At 40.6% G+C, this 18863-nt stretch overlaps 1 protein-coding gene across 2 annotated transcripts in view; it reads right to left on the reverse strand.

Moving 5' to 3' along the window:
• Positions 1 to 2296: 2296 nt before the first annotated feature.
• slc49a4 (solute carrier family 49 member 4) overlaps positions 2297 to 18863 on the reverse strand; it is a 68285-nt gene continuing 51718 nt past the window's right edge. The window contains exons 8-9 of one of the 2 annotated variants that reach the window (XM_084724803.1): positions 18392 to 18574; positions 2297 to 4140 (exon numbers count right to left, since the gene is read on the reverse strand). In XM_084724803.1, the coding sequence (XP_084580929.1) occupies positions 4025 to 4140; positions 18392 to 18574 (299 nt within the window). In that variant the 3' untranslated portion in view covers positions 2297 to 4024. Of the gene's footprint in view, positions 4141 to 15720; positions 16033 to 18391; positions 18575 to 18863 lie in introns of those variants that run through there. The other variant, XM_084724804.1, reaches the window with a different exon arrangement.

An 18863-nucleotide genomic window follows, 5' to 3' on the forward strand; every position in this document is an offset into this window, starting at 1 on the left:
TGAATCTGATTCTTGACAAAAGTCTTTGCTTAGGTCAGGAGCTGCTGCCAGCTTGAATGGCACTAGTTCAAAGGATCACAGAATAATTCAGATCAGAGAATAATTTTGTGGACGAGGTGGTGACATTAATCTCAGCATCTTTAAGTTCACACACACACACACACACACACTGACATTAATTGGAACCAGACTGGAGACTTCAACAGTGTGTTGCATGCAGACCCGCCCCAGAGACGTTAGTTCTCGGCAGCAACAGAGCATGAGCTCATCTACAGCTGGTTTACCAGGGGGAGGGGACTATACATACATGCACTTAATGGAGGGTTTAAGTACCGTGAGGTCATGCCTATAGGCCATGCATGTTCATCCTGATTTGTATGAAAACTCAGATTGTTTCCTTGAACGCAGGTGTCCTCTGAGTGCTTCTTCTACTCCTGCCATGGGACGATGTGTGAAAATGTTACTGTGCTGCCAAAATAACACAGCAAGTAAGTTCAGGCCACACCACAGAGTGATGTAATCTGATCCCCAAAGGCACAATCTGTGATCCAAATGTAAACAAAAAAGAAAAAAAAAAACACCACTGGAGACCATCCATCAATCTAAAATCAACTGACAGGTTTTTAATAACACAGACCAACACTGAATTATTTACCACGACCCTCAGTTATTAACGTTTTCAGATCTGTAAAGAGATCATTCAGATTATCACAGAAGCAGTGTTATATAAAGTACTTATTGATAATCAGTATATTAACAGATTTGTGTTTACATCAGTGATTTAACTCGCAGAACACCGGAGTTGCACGTCTACCCCTGCCTTGATTTGATATTGTGTGACTTTGGTGAATCCAAACTTTAAAAACACCACTTCAAATAATCAAAACTATTGTTGTTTGAAAAAAAAACTTTCAGATGGGCCAAGAGTCTTTTTAGGAAAAAATCGATAAAACACACAGAGTCCAGCAGAATTCAGTGTGAAAATAAATTTCCTGTAGCCACAACAGATGAGGTAACCCAAAAGGCTTGTCTGGCTAGAAGGCACACTGACTTGAAACTCAGATGACTTCTTTTGTATCCAGTGAGGCTCCTCCTATTGTTGAGCTTAGATTTTAGTAGTTTAAGCTCCTCCCTATTTCACAAATCCAGGAATTTGACACCATTGCTTACAGAAAATTTCATTTAAATGGATTTTATCTTACCATTATATCTGAGGCCTAATACATTGTAACCCATGGGACTTAAACATACCAGTGATAACACTTTCACCATACATTTTGCTCCACCAATATTTTTTGGATTTCCTTGACAGTTATAAAATAAAAATAAATGGCACGAAGCCTTTCGTACCAAATTAACCTGACCAATTAGAGGAAAAACATTACCAGCTTGACCCATACGAGGGACTAAAAGTCAGGATATTTTGATTTTGCCATTCTTTTTCTCTTGCAAGTCCACTAACTTTATGGAAGAGTAATAATAAATCAAATACTTAATCACTGGAAATCAAGGAGGAACATGATCTCAAACAGTAGCAAAAAGACTAAACCTGAGCACAAAAGGGTGTTATGGTTGATTGTAAGTTGCAGAGGAGCCGACATGCACTGGAAGATAGTTGACTCTTATTCTCAGGTCGTGTATTACTGATATTTTGGGACTGACCTGTGACTGGTTTAAGTGTCTTGTCACAGGCTAGACTTTCTAAAGCCTGAAAACAGAGCCAAGAGGAGGAGCAAAAGTCTAGTTTTCTCTTAATTAAAAGATGCTGAAAGGTTATTACTTCCAGTGGCGCCAAACATAAAGTGCCTTCCCCAGCTTTAAGTGAGACATGGATAAAAAATGCTCACTGACTACAGCGTCTATAGAGAGCAGATAATGGACCAAAATAAACTGAAGCTACACAAAAGGCTGAGTTTTGATTAAGAAGCTCAGCTGACATGAAATAGTTAACTACACTGCAGTCTGTGTGTATTTGGACAGTGAAACATTTTCTATTGTGTTGGCTCTGTACTAAAGCATGCTGGATGTGAATAACTATGACGTAAAAGCACTGACTTTAAGCTGTGTGAGTGTTTGAGATGTTCACATCTGCCTTTGAGCAAAGGCAACAGCTTTATGTCCCTTATTGAAAGGTCACTGAAGGCTCTGATGCAAATCTAAAGACAAGGAAATAAAGGTAAGTTAATTAAGTAAGTGCAGTGGGCACAGAAACAAACATGAATGCACAGAACATCACAGATTGATGTCAAACTGCTATTATCCAGAGACAGAGCTCATCAACATAACAACAGCAATGTTATTCTTAAAATCTTTTTTTTTAATTTTTTAATAAGGTGCTGGAAATATTCAACAGTCACACTTGTTCTTTTTCCTTTCCACAGAACAAGGACATTTATAACCCAAAGCCTGGGAAACCACAGAGTCTGTGGAACAGAAGAACATGACCTTCAACAATATATACAGACAAAATAGTCACAGTGTGGAAGAGAGGGAGGCTGAACGCACTGCACTGGGCAATTAAGGCAACACGTCAAAAGGTAAAAGACAACCTTTTCTGTACAAGGAGAGTAAAAAATAAAAAAACAAGCACCAGGAAACACATTACAGAGCCTCCTTGAACCCCAGGGGAAAACACGTTAGAACACTTCTTATAGCTGCTGTGCAAGACAAAGACAAAGAGAAGTCCTGGACAAGATAGACAGAGAGAAAAATTGTCTTTAAGTGACAGATGTTTTTCATTTGCCTTGGTGTGTTTCTTTGTGGTTATGTCCCTCCAGATCTGGAGCAGTTTCCTGTCACAGCTCCAGTTTTATCAGTCAAGGAATCCAAGACAATGGCAACTTCCTTTTCTTTTTCCCTTAAGGTTTTTTTGACTCTGAGTTGGCGCAGAGACACCTGCTGGTGCTTTGGAGGAGGAGCAGCTTGGCAATTACAACGTAATCCTCACGCCTGTATAATAAGTTTATCTCCCTCAGTGTGCCTCGGCTGTGGTTGAAAACATCCTGTTTCAGTGAAACTAGGTGTTAACTGTGTTAGTGTTGAGACATTTCCAATAAATACTGGCAAACCGCTGAGGAAAACACATTAAAAAAAACTGTAAAAAAACAAAACAAGTTAAAATTATTCAGTTAGATTAAAAAGCAAATCTCCCAGAAATGACACAATTAACCATAAACAGACAGAACAACTTCTGAAATGTGAAGGTGTCACAGTTCAGGTGACTCAGCTTCTTCCACGTGAACGGTTCATTGGTGGGAATAAAGCGCAGGCTTATCCGATCCCTCTGGTCAGCATGAATCTGGTAGATAATTTTTGCATAATATTCATCTTAAGAGGGCATTAAAACATAATATGGGTACCTGCCTCTCAATGACAGGCAGTATCACAGGTCACTTAACAGTGTTGGGCCAGTTAAGCCTCCCCGGCGAGCCACAGCCGGCAGTTTGGTGCAACACTAAAACACCAGGAGGTTGATCATTTAGCCCCGACTCAGCAGAGCCGGGCCTGCTGATTGGCTGATGAAACTGTCCTGTTATCGCTCTGGATTCAGAGTGGCATCCAGTTTATAAGCTTTCAGTCGGCATCAGTTTACTCGAGGAAGGTGACCCGAGCAGCCACACGGGGCGACACTGAGAACAACTTTAAATATTACAACATCTGTAAACAACATCTACTAACAGTCCGTCATGCCGTGCCTGGTTAAGAGAATAAAACCGTCCACAAAAGTTTGTTTACGTACAAACATAGACTGAAAAATAAAAACAGGTAATCGTGTGTTAAACAGTCATATGGCATCGAGACGATCACTTTAAGAGTAAACATCAGTGTAGAGTCACTTCTTGGTTCTTCTCAGCAGCCATACAACAGAAGTCCATCACAACTGTTACCAATATACACATATACATCCTAAAATCTTACATCTTAAAAAGAGTTTCCCTTCACCTCCCTTTTCTCCTCTTGGTTGTGCAAGAATAATTATTCAGTCCTTAATTAATAAGATGTTGCGTTTTTCTCCTCGGCGGTGTCACACGGAGACAAAGACGTCCAGGTAGAGGCGGTCGTAAGACTCCCTGAAGAAGAGGATGAGGACGAGGCTGAAGAGGCAGGAGCCGGTGAGACACCAGTTCAACCACGATAGCTCTGAAGAAAGGAGAAAAAAAGAGAGGGAAACAGAGACATGTTTGGGTTAGACTGTAAGTGGTCCGCTTCACACTTGCATCTACACTGTGATTCACTGGGTGAGCAGGTGGATGATTCACTGTCCTGCTAAAAGACATTTCATCTAGTCAAATTTTTCTTGTTTGACCTGCCAACAATCCTCACTGTGGAGACTTTATTGACTGTATCTATTTCTCTTTTGTCTTCTCTTTGCTACCTTTTCTTCCTCGTATTTCCTCTTGCAATACAAAAAAAAACACTAGATGGTCAAATGTATATGGACAGCCCTGTACTTTTGTGTACTTTTGGTCTGGGGCTGGGTCCCAGTTGCTACTGAACAGTATACAAACATATATTAGACAATAGTGTGCAACAGTTTGAACAATTTCAACATGACAATACCCAGGTCCATTAAAAAATGTTTTCTTCCGGTTTGGTGTGGAAGCACCTGACTGCCCTCAATCCCTTCCAACACCTGTGGGATGAACTGGAACACTGACTGCAAGCCCGATGTTTTCATCCAGTGCACAAATCCCTGCAGGAAGGTTCAGCAGTTATGGTTGCTCAAGAATGTCCTGACTTTTAGCCGTTAAAGGGATAGTTCTAATATTTAAAGTGGGCTTGAATGAGGTACCCATCAATAGTCTGTGTATTACCTACAGTAGATGCCATTCGACATGCTCTAAGTTTGGAGATGCAGAAAGGGGTACCAGCATGGAGGATAAGCAATGTACTGTAGACAGGGTCAGAAACAAAATGTATTTTAGCCACTTAAAAAATGCCCACATTAATAAATCAATATCAGTTTAAGTGTATGTTATATTTAGAATATTTTCGCTGCTTTACCTTCCCGTCAGACAGCCTTTTCCAACGGGAAATCATTTAAGCCAAATGAGCTTACATTTAACTGATACAGATTTTTTTTTGAGTTGGGCCTTTTAAAGGCAGCTAAAAAGTTTTGTTGCTGACTCTGTCCAGAGCAGTACATTACCACCAGTACTCCTGCTGCTTCTACAAACAGGGGCATGCTGACCACAGTAGGTAATACACTGATTATGATTATGGTACCTCGTACAACCCCACTTCAAATAATCCAAACTATCCCTGCAAGTGCAAACCTAATTATAAAAGTGTAGAGTGACTATTAAATAAAAAAGAAGAAAATATATAATACATGTATACATAACATTCAGCCTTTTTTGCTTTGTAGAGTAAACACTAACAAAAATAAATTAATTATTCAGCAGGTGGATGCACATACAGATGCGCTGTTACAAATCCAAGTAAAGGGTTTCTAGAAAAACCCCTAGAAAAAAAAAGATCATATTTGCTCAAAATCTGAACATAGAACTGACAACTGAGTTGAACCTTGCCTCAATACTAAGCAATAGAACACAACACGTGACGTTGTCCTATGTAGTGAAATATGAGTCATCTAAATGTATGCACAGACCTAATGAGATTTAGTATGAAGTGACACTGAATAATTTATGAGTATCATAATAAGACGAATGGATAATCAATAGGAATTCCTGATTTATCATATTGGAAATATGAACAGCCTCCTGATCTGTCCTTCGTAATGATTGTGAATAATTCAATGATATTGGCAGTGTTCCCCATTATCATTGACCTACACTTGAACCTAAACATGGTGCAGAATGAGGTGTTCTATTTTCTCTGCTCTGTTCAAGCTCCATTAACCACAAGAGAGGTGCTCTGGCTGTTTGCAATAATGCTGAATCTGGAGGGCAGATGGGAAGCTCGCAACTGCACTGAACCGTTGGCATCTTAACTCATCAGCACTGAGACAAATAGCCTCTTCCTACTGTTCAGCCTCTGTGATGCACACGCTCAGCCTTTAACCATGCAGCCTGAATGAACATGCAGTCACACCTTGACTCCAGTGTCAAGCGCCAAATCAATAAACTCCTTCTTTCAAATGCATCAAGTAGCCGCTCACTGTGAAGCCGGCCATCTGAGCATCAAATAGGTGTTTGAGGTGTTTTGTCCAAACCACTGACATAAATAAAAGATGGATACCATGGCTCCACTTTGTCAAAACATCTCAAATGTTAGCATTGCCATTTTGTGCTGGTGATGTCATTTGGAACCAGAGTCTCTGCAGTGGTGACCAGCATTGGAGCCATACTTTCAAGTTCCTGCCCAGACAGCTGGCTGACTCAATCGTGAGCAGAGCTCAGCTGTCAATCATGGCACGAAACCCCCTTTTTATCATCAAACTAGAAGAGTGTACTCAGTAGAGTTTTGATCCCCACCAGGCAACAGATGGTGAAGCACCTACAATGCCACCTCAACTGCCAGATGCAACCAGCAGATATTTGCAGCGTTCCGCCAACATTAACATGACCTCCACCTACACTGTCCCGAACTGAAACAAGATTTCAAACTGAAGCAGTTGTTGATCACTTGCGGCCCCAAGCGTCTGGCTAATAGGAGTGAGAAGTAAGCTGTCAATAGTCATATAAAACAGGCAGTAAAAAACTAGAATTGCCTTACAGTTGTATGTCTCTACCAACCAGTCAAGTTGCAGTTTACAGCCATGTCTGTTCAAACTCATATAATGTAGGTAGTGAGGAAAGTGAAGGAATTTAATAGGGAACTTACCACTATTTTTAGCTGTTTCGTTGGGATTTTTTTTTTTTTAGCAAAATGGAAGTAATCACTATAATGACATGTCTCATTCCAGTGAATAATTTCCAGTAAGAAACGTCCCATCTTTACTTAGAGACTCTTTTCATGGAGAAGCACAGTGGACTGATAGAGAGCTGAACATTATAATGTCACAGTGAAGATGACCTTTGGGATATAAAATGTCATCACCTCATCATCATTTGTTTTTATAATTTAATCCTATTATTTGATATTTATGTGTAATTTTGTTGTAATTAGTGCATGAAACATTGTGTTATGGCCAAAAATATCTTCAGTGTGGTCACTGTGACTGTGACGTGAAATCAGTTCATCTTTCAGTCCGAGTGGACATTTGTGTTAAATTTGAAGAAATTCCCCGAAGGCGTTCTTCACATATCACGTCCACAAGAATGTGATGAACTGAAGACACAATGCCTCCAGCCATAAAAACATAAAGGCATAAAAGTCATAAAAAAAGTTTTTTCTAAAATTCTGAATCATAGATGCCCTTCAGCCAACAGTTATGAATGTGCAGAAGAAAAACAGTAGGTTGACCAGTCCAGCAGTATGCAAGATTATTTCTAGACAAGACGTGGGTCTTGATCAAACATTAACATGATGAGAACTACCTACAATGACAGAAACCATGTTAGAGAAAAATGTATTTGATGTATACTTTCATGTTTTAGTTTGGCCCATGTCCCATCTATTAACATTGGGGAGGCAGGATTTATACCTGTACTGCAGCTCGCCACCAGGCGTCGATCGAGATGCTTTGGCTTCACTTTTGGGAAGCTGTCGTGTCCATTTCTATACACAGTCTGTGGTCCAGACAAAGACGTTAAGCGGAATCTGCGAGGGCCAACTTCTCAGCCAGGACGGAGGATGTGGTGGCAGCAGGCAGCTGCTCGGCTCCTGATAACGAGCCAGACTAAATATAGAGAAATCAGGTCGTAACACACAGCAGAGCCCCGGGGGCGATGCCAGCACAATGTCTCAACTCACACCGGCTCCACTTCGATTTCAACCACCCTGCCTTTCATAATATCGTCAATCAGCTGTCCAGGCCTAGAGAGTACCTGATCAATGCATGAAGAAGAGACCGGTGGTTGGACTCCACAGCGGTGCCTCTTTGTGGTAAATTATGAGTTTTGGCTGTAAGGCGCTAACCTTTGTGTGTTAAATGCCTCGCTGCTTCCATGAGGCGAAAGGAATGAGAGGTAGAAGGCGTGAAGATGAAAGCAAAGGATACATCGAGGCAAAAGGGTGGTGGAGAGGAGAGGGAGTTGAGGGATTGGGTGAGGCTGTTTGCAGCGAGGTGTCGAGACTCCTGAAGCAGCCTCATTAATCAGGCCTGTGTGAGCCGGACAGCAGGAGACCCGGCGTGGAGGCGGGTTAATGGAGTTGTGTTTATCTGACCTGCCGTCTTCTCCGTCTAACTCTGTCTCGCTTCCTCACATGTACGCCCGACGAAGACTTCTATTTAAAGTTAGAGACACACAGACTGTGTGTGTGTGTGTGTGTGTGTGTGTTTGGGCCTGCAGCCTTGAAGGAATACTAATGGGGAGCTTGGTAATGGTATAATTCAATCAGGTGATGTGGTAAAAATGGACAAGCAGCTCAATTGCTCCCCTCTGATCTCTATGGACATGACTGGAGCAAAGTTTGAGGAACACAGTTAAAGTTTGGCTGAATGGAGGAGAACTGTGGAGGAGAAGGAGGAGAAAGAGGAGGAGGAGGAGGAGGAGGAGGAGGAGGAGGAGGAGGAGGAGGAGGAAGAGGAGGAGGAGGGGGGATACAGGGAAAAAGATTAGAGCAAATGAGATAAAAGGAAGGAGAGACGAAAAAGTCACTTTGCTCCTTAGTTTACTGGTTTGCTTTGAAGTTGATTATTAGATTTTAATGATCACCGTTTAAAGGGACACATATATCTGGTTCAAGCTGTGTTTCACGGCTGAAAACTTCCTATAACACAGTGAACAGCCACAGTTTGTTCTAATCTCCAGGCTGAGCACTAAAGGTGACTACTGGCTTTGAAGCAGTTAAGAAGCTTATACTACTAAAAATTGTTTAAATCCTCATCATAATTTTCCTACATATTGAACACTTTTGACAACTGTCGTGTCCTCTTGTTTTCTCTTGTTTTCCAGTAATTAATTAGATGATTAGGCTTTTATACTGATTGTGGTATCACTTTGCATTAGTGAGTTCAATTTAAATGGCTGATAATTAAGTTGTTGAAGATGAAGGGGGTAATTATGGTGATTTTTTAATAAAATTTTCATTGTTCTCTTTTTTTTTTTGTCCTTTTGTTTTGGCCACCACACTAGATTTTTGCCCAGTGGTCTTGATGGTGGTGTTAAACCAGCTGAAGGTTAAAGGACCAGTGTGTAGGATTTAGTGGCATCTGACAGTAAGCTTGCTGAGATTGCCAACACCTCATCTTACTCTCACCATCCAAGCATGTAGGAGAACCTATTGTGGTCACAAAACTTGTGCAAAATGCATAAGGCCCTCTCTTGAGCCAGTGTTTGATTTGTCTGTTCTTTGCTACTGCAGAAACATGGCGGTGGAACAGGGCGGACTCTGAAGAAGAGGACCCACTCCCTCTGTAGATAAAACGGCTCATTCTAAGTAAATGCATACACTTAAGAAAGCACAGTTATAAATAATATATTCAATTTCTGCTATATTTTGCCAATAGATGCCCTTAATCTTACACTCACAATTTCAATGGTTACTAACTTTTGAGAATTAATTAACAGGTTTCTACACTTTCATTCATTGCTGTCAAAGAGCTACTGAAGAGTGTATTCTTCAGCAGACATTGTGGAAACAGACAACCTACAAGCACCACTTTTTATCTGTAATTCTGAAGGCAAGGGATATACGTACAAAAGATAAATCAAAGAAACTGCAATAATAAAGAAAAGATTATAATAATACAGAGATTTTATCCACATTAGGTGAAGACTGAATTTCCTGCCACAACAATACATCACTTCTTTCTTCTCTATCACTGTTTTTTGGCAAATCCCTTTGAAGCCTCAAGACAAACTCCGCCCTCATTCGCACAAGTTAAAAATGTACAGCTTTAACCACTCCTTTTATTTTAGCATCACTGGTCAGCCCAGTTGTTTCTTTATTGTACACCTCATACAGTTATGTTTTATAATGTGACGATGCTGTTGTTAAAATCCGGGTAGGTTTAGGGACAGAACACACCTGGTTGGGATTAGGGAAGGATCATGTTTTGGATTCAAATTATCACTCTTGCAAGATCTCTTACAGAGCTGGGGTTCCCTTCTAGACACCACCTAGCTAACAACTGATGCAGATTAGCTGGCAAGTTAGGTAGCGTTTGACAAACATCGGCTTTTAGATGTAACTAGCTATATGTGTTGTTTTTACAGGTTCTTTTGAACATAGATTAGCATACACATAACATATGTAAGTACAGGAAACAGTAAAGAAGAAAGTTGACCAAGGTTCCAAAAGGGGTGGGACTGTCAGTCAACTGAGACTGTACAAGAAAAAATTTACTTAAGCAAAACATTTGACAAAAAAACAGATATATTTGAGTGTCATTTTCCCCAGATTAGATAGTAGATTAAAAAGTTATAAAGATAGTAGGAGTAGGCGGTGATGGAGGATGATGAGTCAAGCCGCTGTGCTAACTTTTAATTGAACCATAACAATTGGACATCAGCCACAAACGACTATTGCAGTGAAAACCTGTGCCATTAACTATACCGGATTCACTGTGACAGTTTGATCATATTCAGAGGACATCAGTGTGAACATGGGACAGTTCATCATATTAACAGCCTATTACTGTAGCTGCCACCATCAGCACATTGGTCCTACAGATGAAGACAGAGACATGGGCCGACAGGCATCTTATGGCCTTAATCAGTCTTAATTGAGGTCAATGCAGCGTTATAATGAACGCGGCTCAGTTCTCCTTTATGGCTGCGGCCTTTGTTTGAGACGACTGGGGTCACACCTCAAAATACATAGACGAGCTTCGCATAAAGTACAAGATCATCCATCACAAAATGATGGCTACCTCTTCATTACAATGCAAGCAGAAATATTTACTGTAGATGGACAGGTTGTTGAGCACACCTTTCTTCGCTATATTTTTCACAACTGTCCAGTATGCGTGTGTGTGCACTTTGTAAGTGTGTGAACGTGCCGCTGTTCATTTACTCTGTCAATGTTGCATTTCACTCATGATTCGAAAATTACAAAAAACAGGAAACAAAAAAAGCTTTTAATCTCTCAGGAATGACTGAGTGCAACAAAGAAAGGCTGTTTGTTTTTTAAACACCCCCACAGTCTTTACGGGGAGTTGAAAAAGTTAGACTGCAAAGGCATTTTCACTTCAGACGAGAATGCAAAGTTTAGCAGAAAGGAGAAAAAATAACTTCTTGGGACTAAAGAACTGTGGCAATTATTTCTCTGTGCTGAATAATCCCCGCTTCCCCCTGCGCAGGAGACTCTAACAACTCACAGCTGAACGGAAACTCAACGCCGCTGCTCCCCTCCCTCCTCATCTTCCTCCTCCTCCTCCTCCTCCTCCTCCTCTTCTTCCACCACAAAACCTTTGAGGCTCTTTTGCTCCACAATACGTCTGTGCTGCTTTGTATGCCGCCCAATGCACAGCGCTAAATGACACAAACACGCAGTAGATTAAATCGAAAAAGAGCGACAAGCGCAGAAATATGGGCCGAGGGCTCCATTCATGTTCCTGAGTCACATGGTCCAGAGACTTTGGGGATTTTTAAAACATGACAACAAAGTCAAGAGGCCAAGTAGGGCTCACTGAACCAAGACCGGCCTCTCATGGATATTAAAATGGACAAGGAGGTAAATTCATAAACGCCTCTCCGCTTGGAAGGAAAGGGAGCCATAATTCAGAATGCATAACGAGGCAGTGGGCAGCCGAAAGGAAAACCCTAAAATGAACTGTAAACTGGAAATAGATGGAGATCTTTAATGGCTAGGGATGCCAATTCTCAATATCAGGTGGTAAAAAGGACTTTGAAAAGCAGAGGCTCATGAAGAATTCATCAGTTTTAAAGTCTGAATATTATTTACCACATCCATTATGGGACTACAGAGAGGAAATTAGAGTAATGAGACGACCCACTACAATACTTCCGAGGGGAATTTACATAATAATCAAATTAATCTTCGCAGGAGTGATCTCTTCAGAAGAACAGAGCACAGCAGTTTTAGTGTTTTAACAACCAGGGTGCGCTTCTGAGTAGACACCGAGCAGAAGTGTGTAAGAATCAGAAAGTCCATCTTCTACCACATTATATGCTATTTCATACCATGATAGTGTTATATGCAGGATCTTATAGTTAATTTTCTGTGAATTCAGTCTAGACATTGGTTATAGATATAATAAGCAGGTCTGAATTAGCCCTGAATGATACTGTAAGAGTTAAAAGTTTCAACAGAAATATCATGAGTAATCAATATACAAGTATGCTGATAAAGTGTGAGGAGTCATCCTGATCCACACTTTTTTGAGGACTTTTTAGATACTGATGTTGACATTGATATTTGAGAGTTCAATAACAATACCTTAGTCAAAATGATTTTTTATCATAAATCATCTTGTCAGTTCTAAAGGACCTCAAAAATTATTTGGCTTATCCGTCCAATTCTTTTGAGTCCCTTATTGATCCTGATCAATTTTCAGTGTGGGTAAAAAAAAAAAACAGGCCTTTACAGGTTTTCAGCATTAACACTACTGTCATATTCTTTTTTTAGTCTGAGCACAGTGTAGGAGCCAAAAAAAAAAGGCTCTCTGCCATGATTTCTTTTTGTTGCAAGTTTCCAGCGGTGTAGATGTCAATTTGACGTCATTGTTTTGCAATACACAACTGTCAGAAAACTGATGAGCTTGGAGGCAGTCTGGATCATTTGGAATCAGTTTTCTGGTGTAACTGGTTTGCAATTCCCATCCCTAATCTGTGGTGAGCTAAACTTGGCTGATAGTCAGTAATGTTGATATCACTGGTCGGTTGAGCTCCGGTGGGGATCATTATTAGTACTCATGCAGAAAACATACAGTGCAAGTCTAAGTATAATTTATTGTCCACTGCATTGAGAAATGTATTCAAAATCTGACATGCCTCTGTGTCATTGTGATCTGCTGTCCAGAAACTATTAAAAACACATCAGTGAGCCACACTGACTAAAAACTTGTCCCAGCTGTTTAAGGAAACTGCCGGGCCTTTTCAGAAGATGAAACAGTATGATTGTGACCCATTTTTCAAGATTTTTATCTTCAGTGGGATTGAATGGGCTTGAAACTGAGATCCATAGTCAGCAAAGCGAGAAAGTGTTGAGACGGACTAACACATCGTTGGTTTTGATCTTTTCATAGGATTTGCTGAGAAAGAAAAGCAACTCCAATTTCTCCTTAAATATATCTTGCTTTCTAGAGCTGGGACCGCTACAAACCAATATCGATATCACTGACGATACTGACTCACTGTTACGTGTACTGACCTAATTCCATGGTCTGATGTTTTTAGAAATGTAACTACATAATAAAACGATTTTAAGCCTATAGCCAAAATGTTGTTGCACACATAAATTATTTAGTTTAAATATTTCTTCAAAGATATCCAGTAGTCCTCATTTTGTCTCCAGGAATTCTATGAGTTAGATGTACAGACACAGCTTGTACTAGACCATGAACCTGCTGTAATGAAACATGAGACTGTCTGCAACTGAGTGAGCTAACAATTGGCTAACTCAACATGCCCTTAATTTGGAGATATTTCAGCCTTAAAATACAGAAAAAGCCAACACTCTGAGGAATGGGAGTTGTGATGTATCATACAAAACAATCAATTTAAGTAAGCCTCTGCAAGAGCATCATGTGAAAAGTACAACAGATGTTCATGCTAGTATCAATATCAGAATCTGCAGATATCCAAAGTCATGTCTCAGAATTGAATCAGAATAGCAAAAAGTTGATCGGTGCATCTTAATTGCTCTTATGATACCCAAACTCCTGAAACTACTGAACCACTGATTTATTGCCCTGTTCTAACAGTTCTGACCACCAAACAATGGTTGGTTACCTGCCACTGTTGCAGGAACAGCGGACCTCAACAACTTGGTACCTACAGAAACTGTGCAAGTAAATGGTTGATGGCATTACAGTGCCTGCACGCCTGCAGCAGTGAGAAGTTTCTGACAAGAAAGCTTCAATGCATCATACTCCATTAGACGACTTCAGGGTGGAAAGTGAAGAAAAGAGCAGCAAAAGCCTCCATCATCTCAGCTTGATCTTCTCTCCGGCTGTCGTAGGGAAGTTGTCAGGATCCATCTCACCACATCAGACGCCTTCTACCCGCCCACACAAAGACACATACACACACACACGTCCACATGTGCGCTCAAAAACAAGCACATACGTTCGCACCCACGGAGGAGCAACAACTCACAAAGTGCACAGCTGTACACAAAACATGCAGTACAATCAGATGCACACACACACACACACACCCCTTCATACCAAGCAGTCAATCATTCAGCACAGCAGAGAGACGTGTCGAACGGAGGATACATCATGTTTTCTTTATGAGTTCAACTTTGAGTGTGTGGTTGTGTGTGTGTGTGTGTATTGGCCTGCAGCTGCTCTATCTACCCAAAGCTCTGTCTATCCACACCTGGTATACTGCTGTCTAATCTATCATTCATGACCATGCAGACATAGTACCAGTTCAGACAATTCAAAATACATCACTTGGCATCTGGCATCTCACATTTATTAAACAGCTTAATTTCTGTTAGAGTTATCCCTAAACTACTGGGGGGTTTTTTACTGTAAAAGTAACAAAAACTGAGTTAAACTAATGCATTCAACATCCCTCCAGTTTCATTCTCAACCCTTCAAACACCTTTTACTGAGCCAAACCTGCATCTGCATGGCATTTAAGTCCAGTTGTCCTAATGAAAAACCATAAACCAGGTCTCTGTGGTGGTAGTGGTGTGCTTTAGTTCTGCAACAAAGGATCACTTAAAGGTACAGTTCAGATTATTTAAAGTGGAGCTGGGGCATGTATTAATTGAGAGTCCGTGTATCGCCCTGTGGACAGGGTCAGTGGAAAAATGTTATTTAGCAACTTAAACAAGACCCAACTGAATAAATAATAATAATATTTATATATTTAAATATCAGTTTAAATGTACACCATATTTAAACTATTTTCACCACTTTACCTTGCCGTCAGACAGCATTTTCAGACAGGAAACTGCTGTTATATAAGCTGAGCAATGCTCTCTGCAAGGCCACCAGACTTATTAAGCAAAAACAAGTAATTTTATCTTGCAGAACACAGGAACCGCTGGTCTACCGCTGCCTCAACCTGTTTGTTTGTGTTTTTGTGTGACTTCAGTGTTGTGAAAGGTAAAAGTCCCACAATAACACAAACAAGCAACAGGGGCAGTGGTGAGCCAGCAAATCCCGTGTTTTTAGAGGTAAAAATAACATAATGGTGGTTTCCTGCTGGAAAAGGCTGTCTGACGGCAAAGTAAAGCACTGACACCATGCACGGCAGTTTATTGCTTAGCCTCCTTGCTGGTTCTCCTCTTTGCTTCTCCAGAATGCCGGCTTGCCAAACCCTACTAAAGGTAACTGACCATTGATAAGCACCAATCCTGCTTCATATAAGCTTAACTATCCCTTTAAGGGCCCTACCTTCTTAAGAATAAGATTCACTCGATTTATTTCTAGAATAGAGCTGTACTGTACCTTTAACCAATCCACCAAAAACATCAACAAAACAGTATTTACAGTACCTGATTTTATAATCTTAAAATAAGATATTTTTACTTTCTTATATTACACTTTGTGCTCTTGATTTGATGCCAAGTAAGGGCCAAATGTCTGTTTATTGACAGTTCTTTACAAGCCACATTGGCAGGAAAACAATCAAAAAGAAATCTCTTCTGTGATGTATATGTATTTGGGCATGTGTCACGGAAAAGCTGATTTCGACTCAACAAGCTGGTTTTGTGCCTTGGCTGTCATACTCGTTAGTGGGCTTGTGGGCCTCTGGGCCGGCGGTTGTTCAGGTCAAACAAGAACCATATCCACCTGCACCAGCAAGACATCCCAGAAGGCAGGATCAAGATGCAGTTGTCAGGCAGCAGCTGTCAGTAGCCTCATAGCAATCAGAAGGACTTGGCAAAGGAGAGGAATGACGCTTATGAATATTTATAAAGGTCTGAAAATATCTCTTTTTAACTCAAACAAACAGGGTAGAAGGAGTGTGATGTGTCAGCGACAGAGCCATCATTCCAGACGATTGGTGCTGCAATGTGGCCAAACTTATGAGGAAGGTTAATGAAACCAAAGACAGACAGTTGGGCAAATATCACATTGGAGCTCGACTCATGAACCAAAGCACTGTACTGAATACACACCAACATACACACATGTACACGAAAAAAACACTCACACACACAGATGCTTACACGGATGACTGAGCTAGGTTTACTTATGATTTTGCTTTCTCCTGTGAAGCCGAGGAGGCAGAGGAGAAGTAGATGACACGCCGTCCTCTCTGCTGTGGGCCTAAATTATTATATCAAACTCTGCCAGGCAGCCAACTCAAAGATAAATCGGAGGCTAAATTACTGAAGGGAGTTTTTCTTTGTTGGTGGTGAATGTGTCAATTGCATTGTAACTTCATTTTCCCACTGTCCGCCTTTTATCGGCAGCATCTGCAGGGCTTGAAATGGATTTCTGAAAACAATGGAGGCAGTGGCTTTCGGGAGGAGAAACCTGCATGGACACAGAAAACTTCTGACTGGGGCAAAAACTTCAGAGGTTCAGAGTTTAGACTTTTTTCATTGACAGTACTAAGAAATACATTTGAATAATTTATTGGCTGTTTGAAAATACAGTGCAGATGTTGGAAATACTTTTCAAATTACTATAAAACTGCACTGCTGTGATGTGTATAATTCAAATACACTATAATACAGTAAAGTATTGTATACAGAATGTAGCTTATTGTAGTTTCACTGCTCCATCTCATTGCTTGCTTTTTTCAGATTGTCATAAGCTTTAATAAGTAAGATATTAATACGTTTTTTATTGAGAGAATAGTACCTGTCCTATTGCTGTGCATGATTTCAATGTGCAGGTGATGGCAATCAGAGCAGAGAGATTTGAGTTTAGTGGTGAAGTTGTCTAGTGGCAGTAAATGTACAGTTTGCTGGCAAATAAACACTGCAGAAATTAAGTCCCTGCGCCCCGTAGCTGCTGGGCAAAGTGAAGAGAGACTCTATGGCTCTTTGACTCTAGAATACATGCTGCTCCACCTCTACATTACAAAATGTAAATAAAATGCATTTTCAGTGATTTTTTACTGGGAACCAGCCTAACATTCATGCATATGTTCTCAAAAAATAGACTTGAAGTCTAAATAAACAATTCAAATGAAACAAATGAAAATCATGTGTGAGGCGTGTGAGTAAAAAACATTTCTGACTTGCCTGAAGTTATTCTAACATGGTTGCTAATGGTATGACTGTAAACAAGCTAGCAGCTGTGACCTTTTCTTTTGCAGGAATTTAGCCATTTTAATTATTTCCCTGCCAGCGTTTTTTAAAAAAAGTTGCCAGCCAGTGCCAGCATTCTTGACTTAATGCATTGATTTTTCAACACCTACAGAGAATTCAGGTCTATGAATATGTTAACATGGGATATATCAAAAGAACAGATCCTGTACTTTCAGAGACACACAGGAAAAAAAAGTTTCATTCATTCTTTTTTATAAGCACTTGAATGCTGGTTGGTTGCATCAAAAAATCTACTTTTCAGACAAAGCATTTTTAAGCAGAATATCAACTTCAAGTTTTTATGCTTGGTTTTTGAATCACTTCATATTACACATGTGACATCACTGTCACTAGTGTGGCTAACATTAGATGTGTGTCCCCTGTCTCCCACCTGAAACACTCTGTCTGAGAGGCCCAGGGGTTGGAGTACTCTCTGCCCCAGCTGCAGTGCTAGTCCGAGGGGTGGCAGCCTCGCTGTGGAGGTCTGTGGATCTGTAGCTGAACACCAATAAATTTCATGCTACGTAACATCATCTTCTTCTTCTGCCGCTGAATTCTAGCAGGTCTCTTCTTCTTCGAGTGACAAATAATTGTTAGATGATCTGTCACAGTGCCCCCTACTGCCTGGCAGTGAAAACAGCAGCTGACAAGAATATCTTGTCATTGACGGGGAAAGAGCTAATGAGCTCTCCCCGCCCTGAAACTTTTCTGAAGGGTCGCCATTGATGCATCCTGGGCTTTACACTGACCACGATAATTGTGATTGGTTTAAAGAAACAGCAAGCCAGACCATTTTTCTTCTCTATTGCAGAATGATAATGCATGCAGTCAGATCATTCTCCAGCGCTGTAGAGATAGGTCTGGCTTTGCAAGAGTACAAGCAGTACAAACCCATTTGTACTTTGTACTACAGCAACACAGATTTCATCACATACTGTGTTCCCATATGTATATATATAGTAGTATGTCTTACCTGTACAGTAAAAGGTGAGGAAGAAGAGGAGCAGCCCCGTGACCAGGTTCCCTAGGAAAGTGACCACTCCACAGGTGATGCCTTCAGGCACCGGGTACACTGTCTCAATGAAGAGTTCAAAGAATATTGGCACACTGCTGTTGATGAAAATGCCCACCAGGATGCAGGAGGTGTACAGGATGGCTGTGAAAGGGCAAAATGAACAGCAAAAGACCAATAAGTTACAGTTTTAATTGGAAACCGTGATGCAATAGGGTATCAAATCCCAAAAGGGCTACTCTTTTTAAAGGATGGCATACTAGTCAAGTTTATGGAACAGGAGTAGTGATTTATGCCACCTTCCACAGCCTCCTACTGTACCATTTGTTCTCAGCAGCACTCAGATTTAAGATGAACCCTCATTCTGAAACAGCATTCAATCAGAATACTAGCCCTTAAGGTGGCAATTTACTGAAGACAAAACCAAAATACT

This window comes from Lutjanus erythropterus, chromosome 8, assembly GCF_056507025.1.
Source record: "Lutjanus erythropterus isolate fLutEry1 chromosome 8, fLutEry1.hap2, whole genome shotgun sequence".
NCBI classification, from domain to species: domain Eukaryota; kingdom Metazoa; phylum Chordata; class Actinopteri; order Lutjaniformes; family Lutjanidae; genus Lutjanus; species Lutjanus erythropterus.